The sequence below is a fragment of the Cebus imitator genome, unplaced genomic scaffold, assembly GCF_001604975.1.
Source record: "Cebus imitator isolate Cc_AM_T3 unplaced genomic scaffold, Cebus_imitator-1.0 Scaffold117, whole genome shotgun sequence".
In the NCBI taxonomy this organism is placed as follows: Eukaryota; Metazoa; Chordata; class Mammalia; order Primates; family Cebidae; genus Cebus; species Cebus imitator.
Window position 1 is genome coordinate 8951134 of NW_016107432.1, and position 16335 is coordinate 8967468.

The following is a 16335-nucleotide window of genomic DNA, read 5'->3' on the forward strand; positions in this document are numbered from 1 at the left end:
CACCAGGGATACCAGAAGGCCCGTGGCTTAGAACAGTTCCTGTTGCACAGGAGATACAGAAGAAATACAGGGTCTCCATGAGTCTGAAAATGGGGGGGGACATACACAATGTGGTCATAGGATGCCTGCGATCTGTGTATCCGGCTGATAACCCCACGTAGGGATGCCTGCATAGTTTGCTGTATCTCAGAGGCAGAGTGGAGCATGGTTCTTTTCGTGAATCATAGGGTGATGGTGTGCTGGAGCCAGGAGAGACCTGGGAGTCCAGTATCCTTCTCCATAGTCTCATGACGGTTCTCTCTCTTTTTTTTTTTTTTTGAGATGGAGTTTTGCTCTTGTCGTCCAGGCTGGAGTGCAATGGCGTGATCTCAGCTCACTGCAACCTCCACTTCCCAGGTTCTAGTGATTCTCCTGCCTCAGCCTCCCAAGTTGCTGGGATTACAGGCACATGCCACGGCACCCAGCTAATTTTTGTATTTTTAGTAGAGACGGGGTTTCATCATGTTGGCCAGGCTGGTCTCGAACTCCTGACCTCAGGTGATCCACCCGCCTTGGCCTCCCAAAGTGTTGGGATTACAGGTGTGAGCCACCACGCCCAGCAGTTCTCATTAACTCTTGTCTTCTAGATGGTAGGGATAGTCCTGGACATGTCACAGAAATTACAGGTTGAGTATCTCTCTTTTTTTTGAGATAGAGTCTCGCTCTGTCACCCAGGCTGGAGTGCAGTGGCACAATCTTGGCTCACTGTAATCTCTGTACCTCCCAGGTTCAAGCGATTCTCCTGCCTCAGCCTCTGGAGTAGCTGGGACTACAGGCGCATGCCACCACATCCGGCTAATTTTTGTATTTTTAGTAAAGACAGGGTTTCACTATATTGGTCAGGCTGGTCTTGAACTCCTTACCTCAGGTGATCCACCCACCTCTGCCTCCCAAAGTGCTGGGATTACAGGCATGAGCCACTGTGCCCACTGGTTGAGTATCGCTTATCTGAAATGCTTGGGACCAGAAGTGTTTTGGATTTGGATTTGTTTCAAATTTTTGAATATTTGCACTATACTTACCAGTTGAGCATCTCTAATCTGAAAATCCAAAATCTGGAAAGCTCCACTGAGTATTTTCCTTTGCGTGTCACATTGGAGTTCAAAAAGTTTCAGGGATATGATCCTGCCCGCAGGGAGCTCACAGCTGATGGGGAAGATAAGACTCTAGCCCCTGGGAGAAAGTAAGTGGTACCTTAAGAGAGGGTGGAGGTAGTGGAGAGAGTTTAGGCAGAGGGCCAGGGAGACTTCAAGAGGAGGTGGCCCTGAGAAATGAGTCTGTACCTGAAAAAAAAAAAAAAAAAGAAAGCTTAGAAAGTTCTAGACAAAGGCAGCAGCATGAGCAAATGCTCAGAGGCCAGAAGGCCCACATATTGGATGGAATGTAGTTAGTAAAGAAGACCTTTGGGGATCAGTGAAGCCCACCAGCGGGAGGAGAGGTGGGAGTAAGCTTGGAAAGGTGGGTGGGGCCTTGAATGCCAGACTAGGGAATCTGGACTTGCCTCCGGCACCAGGGTGCACTGGTGGTCTGGGCAGAGGGCCAGCATGGTGGGTGCTTTGCTTCAGGCTGATCCTTAGGGCCCCCTGTCAAGAAGGCTTCTGATGGCCACAAATGAACATGTTGCAGAGTGTGAGTTCTGCTAAGAGATCTTTCCCATTCTAGCTCAGAGTTAATTTATGCTTGGTTCAGATACGAGCAAGGTTTCTGTGTTTCTAATTTTGGTGTTTTTATCCTTAAAAAGGAAATCAACAACAGTCAAAGTTTGAAATGGGTACCATAATGAGGACAAGTAGGAGATAGCTCACACGGTGGGGGTGGGGGTAGATGAAGGTACAAATGTTCCTACCCAAAGAATGTCATCTCAGGAAAATACCAGATCCATTTCTAAAGATACTTGTAGCCAATCTTGTACAAACATGTTTTTCTATAATGACACTTCTGGTGAAAACAGCCATTTTTCTAAAAGCCTGCATGCACTGGGTTGTGGATGACATGGAGATCTTTTTTGTAAAGAAATATTTCTAATAAATAACCATAACTTTCAGGCATGGCCTGCCGAGTCAGCTTTCTCTACATTGTTGCTATCATTATGTTCTCTTCCCCTATTCAAAGATCTGGACTTGTTCGCATCTCATGGGGCTGAGATCAACTACAGGAAATTTACTGAGATTGAGGAAAAAAGGAAAAAGAACAGTATTTGCCTTTGAGTACTTGGCAGCTCACTGATAAGTCCAGAGACACCACTGAGACACACAGACACAAAGTGATTTTATTACAGTCTCCCCCAAGGATCGATCCCTACCATCCCTCTCTCCTCTGCCCTCAGCTCCACCCGTTTATGAACTGCACAGACCTCTTGCCATTATCCTGGGTGGCAGCAGTCCTTTCTATGGGCCTGTGGTATTGACATGCGTCATGGAGGATGCATCACGTTTCCTTGATTATAATAAAAAAAATCTCCAGGTTAAAATGTTTCTACTCTCCCATTCAGCAGTTCCATGCCCAGGTATCTGTCTTAGAGAGTCACTCCAGCATGTGCACAAAGCACAGACTGGGACACAGCACCATCACACCAGTCAACAGTCTGAAACCACTGAGGTCTGCCAGTGGAGTTATGGTTAGATAAAGACTAGTGTATCCTCCCGATGGAATATCACACAGCAGTTTAAAAGAACAAGGTAGAGTTACACGGACTGACTTAGAATGATCTCCAAGATGTATTGATAAAACATACAAAGCAAGTTTTGGAACAATATGTTACCATTGATATCTTTGTGAAAAGCAAGCAACCATACACACAAAACTGTGTGTTACTTGAGTTATATGGGTAGGCAGGGACTCACATATCTTTCTATGTGAATATGCTTAGATAAAGTCTATGAAACTACATCAAAGCAGTAACTTCTGGGAGAGGAATAGGATTGGGGAATGGTATATTACTTCCTCTATGTGTGTGTGTAAACATGTATGTGTATATATGTACATATGCATTTTTTTTTACAATAAAAGTATGTCTTACAGTCTTTAAAAGTAGAGACAGGGTTGTATGTGTCTTGAAGTAAAACACTTTAAGACTTATTTTAAAGAATGTCCATTTAGTTTGCAGCCATTGCTGACATCAGTGCGATATTGAAACTGTGTATAGGTCCCCCTCCCCATCACACACACATGCACGTGCCTACCCAAAGACAATGGAAAGCCTGAATATGAAAGAATCATTTCTGCAGTGCCTGAATATTAGCCCAAAGATCATGAAATGTATGGACAAAGCTGTAAGATTCTGTTCTATCTCATGTTTGTGTTACGACTACATCCTAAGCCATCCTCTTCTAAAATGAATACTTGGTCTTCTATCTATTTTTAATTTTTTTTAACAGAAAAGATTTTGGCTGAAGCGCAACCTGAACTGGGAACCTGGGGAGATGGCAAAGGTGAAGATGAGTTATCCCCGGAAGAAATACAAATGGTAATGCTATTCTCTGCCTAATCATTTCTTTTTAACTGGTTTTCATATGACGGTTTCATTGAGGAGAAGCTCATCCTCATTGCCCTTGCCCTGATTTTTATACTGAGTTTTAAAAATTATAGAAGTATATTTTATGTGCATTTTCCTATTTGATTTCCTAATTCTTAGTGTACTTTTCATATGCTTTAAATTTGCTGTAGCATAAAGAAGAAATTTTGCCTTGGAAGAATTTTACTAGTAATAGATATCTTTTCAACAACAGTAAAATCATCTTCCAGACGATTATAAATCGGTCTTTTATAAATGCCACTATGATGTTTTTTAATTGTTTGAATTGCTAGTGCTATGATAATGTGAAAAAAGTATAGGTAATGATGGAAAAGTGAAAAGAGTGACACCTTAGCTACTAATATGACCTCCTTTTAGTTACCTGTCCTCTAGCTTCCAACTGCTGCAGTCTGTCATCTCTGGTTGGGTTTCAAAAGGAAACTGATAGGTCTGGCAAGCCCCTGCCAGCTCATGTGCAGCAGTGTCTGTGTGCAGCTCATCTGGACACTGGTGTGACAGAAGCCAAATGGAATATGCTACCTGTGTATGGGAGCAGATGTCGTCGAAAGCTGCTAGCATGTGACGCTGTCCTCTGCCTAAGGCATGGGAATATGTCGACTACACAGCCTGCTTCCAGTGGCTCTGCCTGGCAAGCGACAGCATCTTAAGTGTGCAGCAGTTTGCAGTGGAAAGAACTTTCTGATACTCTTTTTGTCCATGACACTCTTAGTAATTGCACCAAGAAGTGGTAGAACATTAGCATCTCTTTTTTTTTTTTTTTGAGACAGAGTCTTGCTCTGTTGCCAGGCTGGAGTACAGTGGCACAATCTTGCCTCACGGCAACCTCCACTTCCCGAGTTCAAATGATTCTCCTGCCTCAGCCTCCTGAGTAGCTGGGATTATAGGCACGCACCACCATGTCCGGCTAATTTTTGTATTTTTAGAGACGGGATTTCACCATGTTGGCCAGGATGGTCTCGATCTCCTGACTTTGTGATCCACCCACCTCAGCCTCCCAAAGTGCTGGGATTACAGGCATGAGCCACTGGACCCAGCCTAGCATCTCATTTTAACATTGGCAAAAGGCAGTAAAGGGTCTTGCTCAGAGTCCCCTAGTTAATCATAGAAGAGCTAGATATCCAGCCCTCAAGAAGTTAAGAAGTGGTATGTGAAGACATAGCTCTGTCAAGGAAGAATGGGGTCCAGTCTTTTCCCCGGACTTGAGCCTCTCAGACTGAGGCATTTGTGTTGCTGGTTATGCCACCTGAAACTTCAAGCATTCTCTGTCCACTCCTGGCATGTCTTACAGGTCTCAGGTGTTTTTTCCCCAGAGAGGCCCGGCCCCCCGACCTGCAGCAGCTCCCAGATACTGTGTGCCATGACCCCACTTGATTCCCAGCATATCCCCACTAGAGCACAGGCTCTGTGAGAGCAGAATCTTAGTTTGTTTTCCTCACTATATTCCTAGAGCCCAGAACAGTGTTTTCAATAGTAAAACAGGATCATCAGTAATAACTACTAGAATGTTCTAGTGTTTGGTTATTACCAGTATTATGAATATTTATGAATGCCTTCTATATGCCAAGCCTTTTACATATATTGTCCTGTTGAATCCTCGTGACAATCCAGTCAAGTAGGAATTGTCACTGTTACACAGTTGAAGAAAATGGAGGCACAAAAACTCTCAAGCCCCACCCAACGTCACAGAACCAGTAGAGCGGCAGAGCCAAGCTCTGGCTCCAACTCTGCACTTCTTTTCCCACTTGTTGCTGGTGGTCTAGGCGAGTGTTGCTGCACAGGAACAGTGGCACACTGGCATAGGCCAGCCAGGCAGAGGAGTCAGAACAGCCACGCCAGCCCCCCGAAGTATCACTGTCAGCATAGTTGTGCAGGCTGGGGACCTCCAGGGACGGCCAGGTCCACATGCCATTGCCCTGTGAGCATTGGTTGCCAAGGGCAGAGGACTGGCTCGGCATCCTCTTGCTCTCTGGACTTCCTGTTTCTTCTCCATGCCTGAAATAAGACTGAAACCAAATCTCTTTCCTAAAAATGGCATGAATAAAAAAGCCAAGGGCAGCACAGCCTAGTAGGAACAAGTGTATCATCTGACTGGCATCCACACCCAGCCTCATCCTTGCAGCCCTGGGCCTTCTCACTGCTCTGGGCCTCTGTTCCCACATCTGTGAAATGGGCAAATAATGGCCACCTCACAGGTGGGTCTAATGTCTGAGTGAGTTGGCCCATGAGGTGCGTGCAACACAGAGCCAGACACACAGGGTGCTTGAAAAATTCCGTTCCCCCTTCCTTTCCCCTTCAGAGTGACAGGTTGTACAAGGAGGCAGAACAGCCTCTCCCTGCATAGGGTAGAAGAGCTTGGGCAGTTCCTGGATCACAGCTGCCCGAGTGCCATTGGCAGGGACAGACCGTGGTATGCATGCAGCAGGATCAGGGCATGAAGGATGGCAGCTGGAGCTCAGACTGTGTTCATATGCCTTTCAGATACAATACTGTTTCACACAGATTTATCCACCCAGATGAGTGGTTTCCCAAAATCATCACCTCAGAGGCTCTCCAGAAACCAGACGGACAGGGAGAAAGGAGAAGGGCTCATGGACACACCCTGGGGTACACTCCACTGGAGGGAGGCTGAGGCGGAGAAGCCAACAAAGGGACGTACAGAGGGATTGGGTCATACTCCCGTCTTACAGCCAAATAGTAGCAGAAGTTTCTTAAAAATCTCTTAGGTTTACATCAGTTTACAGAAAATCCTTTTATTAGTGGAAATGAGTCATTTCCCCAAATATTATACCATTACCCCATTTCTTTGCTAGAGAAAAAAATATGTACAGCTTTGCCTCTTCACTAAGAAAAAATACATTTGTATATAAGAAGAGTTTACCTTCTGTGTTGGGCTTTTTTTTTTTTTTCTTTTTAATGCACTCCACGACTCTTCATAAAGGAAATAGCTACAATAACAATAGTGTGGGTTTTTTGTCCGAGGATTTTTGCCTTTCTGTGCGAGGCAGTGGTGAGGTAAGTGTGTTAACCTCTGCAGATGTGTGATTTAGCAGCCTGTAGTTGTGTGAAAGGTGGACCAGAGGAAGGCTGGCAGCAAGGAGATCCGTAACACTTCATGATCCCATCCCACAGAGGGATGATGAAAGAACATGGGCTTTAGGACTAGACAGAGTTGGCCATGAATTTATACCACTCACTAGCTTTGTAAGCTGACGCAAGAAATCACTGCAGCACTGATGTCTTCAGAATCAATGCCATACAGAATTGTCTCAAGTGCTGGGTGCAGTAGCATCTGTAAGAGCACCCAGCGGAGGGTGGGGCAGAACAAATGGTGGCTCCCTCCCACCAGAAAGACACTGCCATGTCGGCACTGTCGCATGACCTGCACATGGACAGCACGTGATTTAGCAACTGCTATGTCAGTGTACGGCTCTTCTTTTCACAGTGAGGTCAGTGCAGCATGCTTCCGTTTCATTCCACCGTCCCAAATCATCTAAAGACATACCGCAGCCACTCCCAGTAGTACTGGTGATTCCACCGTGGTAGTATCAGCGACTAAAGCATCAGAATCAGCAGGACTTCCTAACTTTTACTGTGTTACTCCAGGAGGATCAGGCAGAAGCCTGTAATGTTCAATACTTTTATGACAGGCTATTTAATGTCCAGCTAACTTCTTTCTTAATTGGGAATAATAGCTAAGTACCATGTCTTATAGTCTCACTAACCCAAATCTTATTTAAAAGGCTTAACTCTGAAAATGAAGAGAAAGAAATACCACACTGTTGGTTTTAAATTGGAAAATGTTGTAGCAACTCGTGGTCATAAGTCATAATCACTGTTTCGGAATTTTTCCTCAGGGTAAAATAATGAGTTAAGCCCAATAATAGCAATGTAATTCATTGTTTCACCCAAAGGAACAGTTATTACATATTCCAAAATGGTTGCAGGGTGTTATATGATTTGCACAGTAAATTTCCCTGTATAACTCATGATACGGTTATGTTAATGCCTTTGAGTTGGCAGGTGTTTCTGGTCAAGCTGAGTGGAACCAAATTGTTTTCTAATGCTATGTCAAGAAAACTCCCCCTTTCTAAGCACACATTCACTTTGCCTGCCTCAGGTAAAACCACCTGCATTTGTTGATGTACTCCTTGGGATAATTTTTAAAAACATGAATGTGACTTCTGTTTCTTAAATCCAAATAAAGGGCATCTTCCAAGGCCCTGTGCCCTGAGGTGGCCCATAGAACCCTCAGTGGCTGGCTGGCAGGGCTTGCCAGTTTCAGCTCATGCGTCTAGAACAAGGAGTTGGTGGAATCTGAACACCACATAATGAGAGCGGGACAGACCCTGGGGAGGTTCCAGGTTTACAGGGGCACAGCAATTGCTGGCTCCCTCCCACCAGAAGGATTCTGCTGGGTCTGTGTACTGTCATATTATGGGGCTCACAGGGGAACGAGGTGAAGGTCACAGAGCCAGGAGTGTGAAGGGGTTTGGTACAGAGAAAGCACGTCTGGAAGAGTCCAGAGAGGGCCTGGGCAGGGGACTTCTGAGCTATGAAGGCCAGAGGGCTTTCCGGGACAGTCTCCCTGTGCTCCCCTGAGTTAGCTGTTCTTGGTTCTTCGTGACACAAATACTTCTCTTGGCCTCATTTTATACTCAAAGGCCTTTGTAGGAGTGATTTTCTATTGAAAATTATAGTAAAGAGGATTAGATTAGAAAAGGATTTCTGTAATAATATATTCACAATGTGAATTTCTGTCCTTTAAACCAGATTAGAAACCTTTTAGCAGGGCTTGATTGGAAAGTCTGACTGTCTTCTAAATGGGATAAAGCAGTTGAATAATGATACTGCCCAACATGCATGTGACACATACCATGTGCCAAGTACTGCTCTGAGCACTTCAGCCTCTGTTCATTTATGCAACCCCAGATGGGAGAGAGTATTGCTGGTCCTGTTTTACAGAGAGCTTAAGTCAGCAGCGCTAGGTCACATAGCTCCCAAGTCCTAGGCTCTTCAACATGATGCTGTACTGCCGTGGTTGGAGGGTGAGGGGAGTGCTGGTCTAGCTGAAGGGAAGCATTGTGTTTTGGAAAGATACCTTAACAGCATAGAACAGATGGGCCAATGCGGGGGCCCAGAGCAGCAGCTGGCGAACACCATGCATGGAGGGCCCAACCTGCCCACCATACCCACCATCAAGGCCTCTCACCATCCTTTGCAATTCCATAGGAAAATGAGGCATTTCCTCAACTGTGTTCAGGTTTGTCTTCACAGAACATATAGATACCCCTGTCTGTCATCTGACCTTGGAGACTAGGCCTTTTATTCAGCACTGCACCTTGCAAAGCATGGCCATGCGGAGACAGGTACTAGCTGTTGAGGCTCAGCGAGCTGGAAGAAGATGCTACAGGTGCATTTCCCAGCGCTTGGGAGAGCGAAATGGCCGAGAGCCACAGCAGGCCTCTAGGGTTTGAGACTAGAGTGGTAGGAGGGGTCTTGACAGCATCTGGCCAGTCATTTTGCATATCCAGAAGCTGACGCCCAAGAGATTAATCATGGTAGATAGCATTCACTGAGAGCTTACTGTGTGCCAAGCACTTTGGTAGACAGCTCACAGGTATTAACTCATATATTCCTTCTAATAACCCCGCTACTTAAGTACTGTTACTATCCCCATTATAGTGACAAAGACAGAGACACCCAGAGATTGTTACCTCCAAAACAGCTTCCTGCTTAGAAGGTGAGGGGCTGGAAGTCCAGCCATGGCTTTGCATCCTCAGGGTCAGGCAGGAAAGGATAAGAATCACCACATCTGTCCCCAGAGAAACTGACAGGCCTTCCAGAAGCCAGTGACTGGCCCAGCGTTGTACCAGCATTCTGGCAAGGCCCCAAGAACTGGCTCCTATGTCCACCTGGTACATCCACCACTACAGGCCTGCCACCCAGCAATAGACAAGGAAAGGCGTGAAGGTTTGCCATTTAGACAGTGTTGGACACCATCCTGAAACCTCGTACAAGTCAGTGTTGTCAGCAGCCTTGCTATGACCTAATTGTCCTAGGCCCTGCCAGCCTCCTTAAGTAAGAGTGACCTTGCAGTCATCTGGGAAATAGGCCTTTTGTTTTTTAAACAGAGGCTGCTCTCCATTAAAGCTCCTGGCCATTGGCAAACCTCTCTCCTCAGCCCTTAGCACCTTTGAACCTTCAGGCACCAGATTCTCTTCCTTTAGGGACTAGGTATTTTTCAGGTGGCATCAAGAACCCATGGGTGGAAGGAAAGCCGGCATCTGATCCCACTCCTCTCTGCAGTGGAGGGCGGACATGGAGCTCTCAGAAGTAACAATTACTAAGAGGCGGCACCGCACAGAAGTGCCTTATGCCGCAGGCCCTCGAGTTGGGGAGGAAACGAGAAAAGCTTTGTTCCCGAGAAACGGTCCAGGAATAAATCACGTCAAACCACGAGTTAATTTTGTTTAGGGACAGTTTCAAAGCATAAAAGGGACTGTGGATTTAAAAGGGCAGGGCCATATTTTGTCATTAGAAAAATTCAAGAAAATGCCCCCCTACCAAAGAAAAGCTGAGTAGTACCTGAAAGAGCCAAAGTGGATTGGCGCCTGCATGTTTTAGTAATTACGTGTTTCCCTTAAATACTGTCGTCTTAACAGTATTAACAGAGTTAACAGAGCTGATACTTTCAAACTCAAAAGTGAAAGTTTTATTCTTTTAAATAGCCTTTCTCTTGCCTAATTAAAAAGGCCATAAGCAATTCTGTGTCAGCAGCCAGCCAGGCAGCCTGCTGTGGAGGAGGTGGTCCTGCAGGGAGCTTCCCTAGCACTTCCGCCCTTCCCAAAGCTTTGCCCCTGCCCCCTGTTTTCTGGCCTGGTGGGTTTGGAGGGCAGCAGATGCCTCCTTGTGTTTTGATGACTAGCCAGGGCCGAGAACCGGTGTCCTGTCATGTATGAGGCCCTGGGCTGGGCTCAGGGTCCAAAGGAGAACAGCTTCCCTCCACAGAGAGAAGACAGGCCCCTGAAAAAGTGTGAGGAATGTCCTTCAAGAGCCAAGTACAGGGGAACTCTGTAGCAAAAGTGAGGAGGTAAGAGAAGGTGATTGAGTCTGCCCTGACATATCAGATCGCTAGGAAGATGCCTGGGGTTTTGAGGGACCACATGGCGTTCCCCAGCCAGGCAGGAAGCTAGCCTGTGCAGAGTAGAGCTGAGATGGAAGATGTCACGTGGCCAGGTCATGGATAACAGTGTACCTTGGACTTGATCTATAGGTCCAATGGGCAAGGCCAGCATAAGGCATTCTGGCATGACCAGCACTTGAGATCCCTTTGACCAAGGATTGGAGAACAGGTTGGGGGCAAGTGAGAAATGATGAGGGCAGAGTGTGGACAGTAGGGGAGGGCTGAAGACAGCAAGTGCCTGTGCAAGGGTGAAATTGGCGGACTTAGGAAGGGGCGCACGTGTGGAAAGCACTGCATGTAGAACAGCCGGGATACTTGGAGGGGAGGGGCCTGGGTGGGAGGAGGCTGCTGGGGAGGCCCTGCAACTCACTTCTGCCCTAGGGCAATGGGAACAGGTTCAGGCTGTTGCATGAGCCTGTATATGAGCCTGTATATCCCTGCACAGGAAGTGTCAACATAGCCCATTGCGGTCAGCTGCCTCCCATAACCACTGTTTCCCTTGTGTCTTTGGTTTACTAAGCAAGTGGTAAGCCAGATCTTCAGTTGACTCAGCCTCTGAAGTCTTGCTTGTATTCATACTCCCCACCCCTAATTACAGAATGCCTCCAGAAATATTTGTGGATTTGATGGCAGCTATAATCGATGCGAAAGAAAAACTGGAATGCCTTTTCAAAGTCAGGCTCTGTATAGTTCCCACCCTCAAGAAGCTCAGTGTCACACAGGAAGTTTGGGATGTGCACAGTTTATTACAAGGCAGAAAGGGATTCCTATCCTAAGATATTTTCAGAAAATGGTAGGCCAAGTGTGGAAATATTAGAAGTAAGTTTGGGCTTAGGGGCCAGGGCAGGTCTTCTGGAGAACTGGGGCCTGTGGGACGCATCCGGGAGGAAATGTACGATGCCCTCACTGTCTGCACATTCCGGGAGTTGAGTGGACACACAAGGACAGGGCCGTGGGAACCTGTGGGGAGGGCAAGGAGGTGTTCCTGCCCATTCACTATGCTGAGTTTCCGATGCTTCCATCCTTTTTCTTGACCCATGTCAAGCTGGCAAGAATGGCTAGGAGAGCAACTGTCTGCCAAGCTCACTCAGCCCCAAGAAGCTCCCCTGTATGCCCAGTGTCAGGGCACCTGTCCTCACCCAGCCTGAGCGCTGGAAACACACTCCTCTGGCTCTGGGCCTCTGCCCCTGTTGAGTAGTGGAGTGGCCAGCGGCATGGTCTGAAGTCAGAGGGGTCCAGGGGCAGCTCAGCAAGCTGCCAACCTCCCTTCCTTCTCCAGACCCTCCCCACACCAGATCCTTCCCCATATTAAAAAAATATGTAGTCCTTCAGTATACTTCACGAGAGAAAACAACAGAAGAATTTTTAAAATAATGGTACCAGAGGCAGGAAGCAGGCTGTGGGAGCCCAGGGGAGGGCAGGTCGGGAGATACAGCTACAGCCGTCACAGTCAGTTTGCATGTCTGGGGTGCAGTGGGTGAGACCGAGAAGTCGATTACCGGCTTTTTAACATTTTCTCCCGAAAGCAGGGACGTTGCTCACAGTAATGCTCACGGTCATCCAGCGCTGGCCACCACATTGCTGCATGCTAGAAACGGGGGGCTCAGCAGTGATTCCTGGAGCGTAGCTCCCTTTTCTTGCTAGACTCTTGCCTAAGTTCAGTATGATGTCACCCTGAGTATGTTTGTTTCCTCACAGTTTGAACAGGAAAATCAGCGACTAATTGGTGAAATGAACAGCTTGTTTGATGAAGTGAGGTATGTTTGTAGTTCCTCTGTGAGCTCGTGGCCTGCTTTACAACTCTTCCAGGAACTGGGAACTTTATTTGCCTTGGTGCCCCCGGCATCCACATGTGGCCCTTGGGCTGGTGCAGCCCTCCTCGGCCATTTTGACAGGGCTGGGGTGGGCAAGTGGCCTGAATCCACAACTCCCTCAGCTCGTGGGCCTGTGGGTCTCCTCCCGCCTGCTGCTGCTGCTGCTGCAGGGGACACAGGGGCTTCCCACATCTCCTCCTCTGCCCTCCTGCCACTGCAGGTTACCTGCATGGAATTACCATCACCATTTGGGCTGTTTCCATGCAGTGACTCTGAAATGAAATGAGGCCTCGTGACAGCCAGCCAAGGGAAGCGCTCTTCTGCAAAAGGTTCCACAGGTGTCTGCCTGCTCCCATACCCAAAAGGGAGTCAGGAATGCAGAGGGCAAGACCATGGACACCCACATGTGCAACCACTGGCCTGTAGTTTCTGTGGGAATGCTTGGAGCATGCTGAAAGTAAGGGCAGGTCTTTGCAGAGCCTGTTGTATTGTGGACATGTCCCACAAATAAAATCAATCCTGATGCTGCACTCACACAGCCTGAGGACTTTCTCAGTGTCCGTGTCAGCCTCCATGGGACTCTTGGCTTTCTGCCCTCAGAGGTGGACCTCCTAGTCCTCCTCCGACAGCCTTGTTTTCACTGTCCCCACCTTTCTACTCCCCCATGTGCATATACTCCCTGGCTTTCCTTCCCACATCTCCTCCCCTGCCCCCCTGCCACTGTGGCACTGTTGGGATTCATCTCTGTGCCCTCCTGGCCAGGAGCTCAGCTCCCACCACTTTTTGCTCCTGCCACTTCCTGTCGCTGCTTTGTGCTGGAACAGCAGTTAACTGTAGCCTGGGCCAGCTTCCATTTCTAAATACATGGTCCCCTGCCTGCCCCCCGGGTAGCCCATGCTGCCCCAACACCGGGGAGATGGCTACCCCAAGTGTTCCCGGTCCAACAGAACACTCCGTTGTCAAACAAAGATGCGGCATTTTCTACATGAATCAGAGGAGCTTTTTTCTTGGAACAGGGAGTTGGTTTGAGGGTAAATACACTTCTTTAACCTGCTGAGCAGTAGCAGAGTTGGATCATCAGCATATGATCCAACCTTGTCTTTTGCATCCCCACCATGTGTTACCATGGTGACGAGGCTGGGCAGAGGACTTACTGGAGACTGCTCTCTGTACCTGGGGCATAACCAGGCCCACCCCGGTCCCTGAGCAGTGATGCAGAATGCAAACGGTACTGCACGCCCCCACCTCTTGGGGCTCAGGGTCAGTGGCATGGTAGAGTGGACTTCCAAAAAGCCCAGCGTGCTAGGCCATGCTGGGAGACAGGGAAGGTGACCCAGTAAGGAGAGTTCACCTTCCTCTACCATCTCCTCTTCCCCATCCGACATGGCGTTCCCCCTCTGTCTCTCCCACCTTCATGAGAAGACAGGAGTTCTTTAGAACATGTAACAGTCCTGTTAGATTACCAAGAACTAACAGTTAATATGTAATCTCTTTTTCTTTTTTTTGAAGGCAAATTGAAGGGAGAGTGGTTGAGATTTCCAGACTCCAGGAGATATTCACGGAAAAGGTTTTGCAACAGGTAAAAAAACAAAAACAAAGTAGTTGTAAGTTTTCAATTAAAGGGGAATGTGCTTGAGAGCACAGGACGTTTCTCCCGAAGGCTGCCGCACTACACAGCCAGGAGCAGAGCTCCCCAGGGGAAAGCTCTCACTACCCAGAGCTGCCTCTGCATAGGCGTGACAGAGGGGGAGCTCTCCACAGCGGACCCACTGACTGCCCCATGTGGTGGCGCGTGCGGTGACGTGAGGGAGGAGAGTGCAGGCCTGGCAGTCAGGGTTCTGGATGTGCTGGGTAAGCTAGGTAGCCCCGCCGGGCTAGTTTCCCATCTACAGAATGGAGTGACTCCTGCAGGGTTGTTCTAAGTTTGAGAGATAACTACAGAAGCACCCAGCAGCCACTTTTCAGTCACTAGGGTTACAGGAGCTCAGACCGGCCCTCTCGCAGTGCGAGGTCCATGCCGCCCCAGGGATGCTGTCCACGTGGGAAATAGGACTGTTCTTTTCCAGTGAATTTTCTGAAATTCTTCTAGTCAATAACTGGCAAAACTTTTAGAGACCTGATAAATTTGCCCTTTTATTTTTAGCACCCCAAGACTATGGGAACGTTTGAAAGACAAATTTTTCTCTAGTATGCTAAACTGGGCTACTTGGCTTAAGATACTTAAGTCACAAAACGACTTTCCATAAACCACACAGCCGGAGTGAAATCATTGTAAATGAGGTACATTAAGTCTAACAGCAGTTTGGAAGTTCAGGTTCATAGGAGTTGCCCTTTTTAATAACACTACCCTGCTTCAAACCTCTCAGCTGCTCCCGGGAACCTGGGGAGGGGTGTGCAGAGCCTTGCCTTGCTCACCAGGAGTTTCTTGTTTTTTTTGGAGATGGAGACTTGCTGTGTTGCACAGGCTGGAGTGCAGTGTTGGAATCTCGGCTCACTGCAACCTCCTCCTCCTGGATTCAAGTGATTCTCCTGCCTCAGCCTCCGAGCAGCTGGGATTACAGGTGCCCGCCACCACACCTGGCTAATTTTGGTATTTTTAGTAGAGACTGGGTTTCACCATGTTGGCCAGGCTGGTCTTGAACTCCTGACTTCAGGTGATCCACCTGCCTTGGCCTCCAAAGTGCCGGGATTATGGGTGTGAACCACTGCACCTGGCTCACCAGGAGTTTCTAAGGCCTGAGGAACAGTGTGTCTTTCTTGATTTTTTAATCAGTATTGCATCGTAGTTCATATTGATTCTCTCATCAGAACCTTGTCAGTGGTCACTTAGCTCACACCTCGAGATTCTCCGAAAAGGGGTGATGATAGAGCAGAGCCATCCCAGTAATATTCATCGCTGGGAATCTGAGGCCACAGGCTGCTTCCTCCCTGCAGTGTGTCAGTCAGGTTTTTCTAACAGCCCACACTAGCGTGCATTTGGCCCCGACCCTGTTAGAAGCAGCGTGGCCACCACCAAAAGGAGGAGAGGAGCAGGCACTCCTGCCTGTTAGGATATCCAGAACATCTCTGCCCCTGCGGGACCGGATGCCCCTGTGCTAGACCAGGATCCCACGCTTCTCAGGCTTTTCAAGGCTTTGGAGTAAATGTTTTCTGTAAGCATCCTGCATCCTATTTTGATGTTTAAATTTTAGCCTATTTTTTTTAGATATAATAGTAAAACACAAAGCACTTTTTGAAGCTAGCATATGTATTTTGAAGCACATACATTTTAAAGCTTACTTCTGTGGACTTCAGAAAGAAGAGACTAGAAGGGAAGCCCCCGGCATGTGGTGGCCGCTCCACAAACAGTAGCTCTTAGGTTTTTGTCCTTGTGGTCGGCAAGTGGCACAGGAGGCATGGCAGACGCGGTGGAAGGAGCACTGCAACGAGCTGGGGCCTCAGCCCTGCGCGGTGGCTCACGCCTGTAATCGCAGCGCTCTGGGAGGCTGAGGCAGGAGCATGGCTTGAGCTCAAGAGTTCGAGACCAGCCTGGGCAACATAGGGAGACGCTCATTGCTACAAAAACTTTTAAAACGTTAGCCGGGCATGGTGGCACAACATGCCTATACTCCCGGCTACTTGGGAGGCTGAAGTGGGAGGATTGTTTAAGCCCTGTCTCAAAAATGAAAAGAAGTCTCAGTCCTGCCACTTGGTTGCTGTGTGACTTTGGGCAACTTAGTAATACTCTGAGCCATGGGTCTCCCTTTCATAAAATAGGGGTCATA

General features: G+C 47.9%; 1 protein-coding gene across 3 annotated transcripts in view; it reads left to right on the top strand.

The window, feature by feature from the left end:
* Nucleotides 1-16335, top strand: part of STX18 (syntaxin 18) — a 118151-nt gene that overhangs the window by 100073 nt on the left and 1743 nt on the right. For 2 of the 3 annotated variants that reach the window (XM_017539157.2, XM_017539159.2), the window contains 3 exons: nucleotides 3417-3505; nucleotides 12456-12514; nucleotides 14081-14150. In XM_017539157.2, the coding sequence (XP_017394646.1) occupies nucleotides 3417-3505; nucleotides 12456-12514; nucleotides 14081-14150 (218 nt within the window). The remainder of the gene's footprint in view (nucleotides 1-3416; nucleotides 3506-12455; nucleotides 12515-14080; nucleotides 14151-16335) is intronic. The other variant, XM_037742228.1, reaches the window with a different exon arrangement.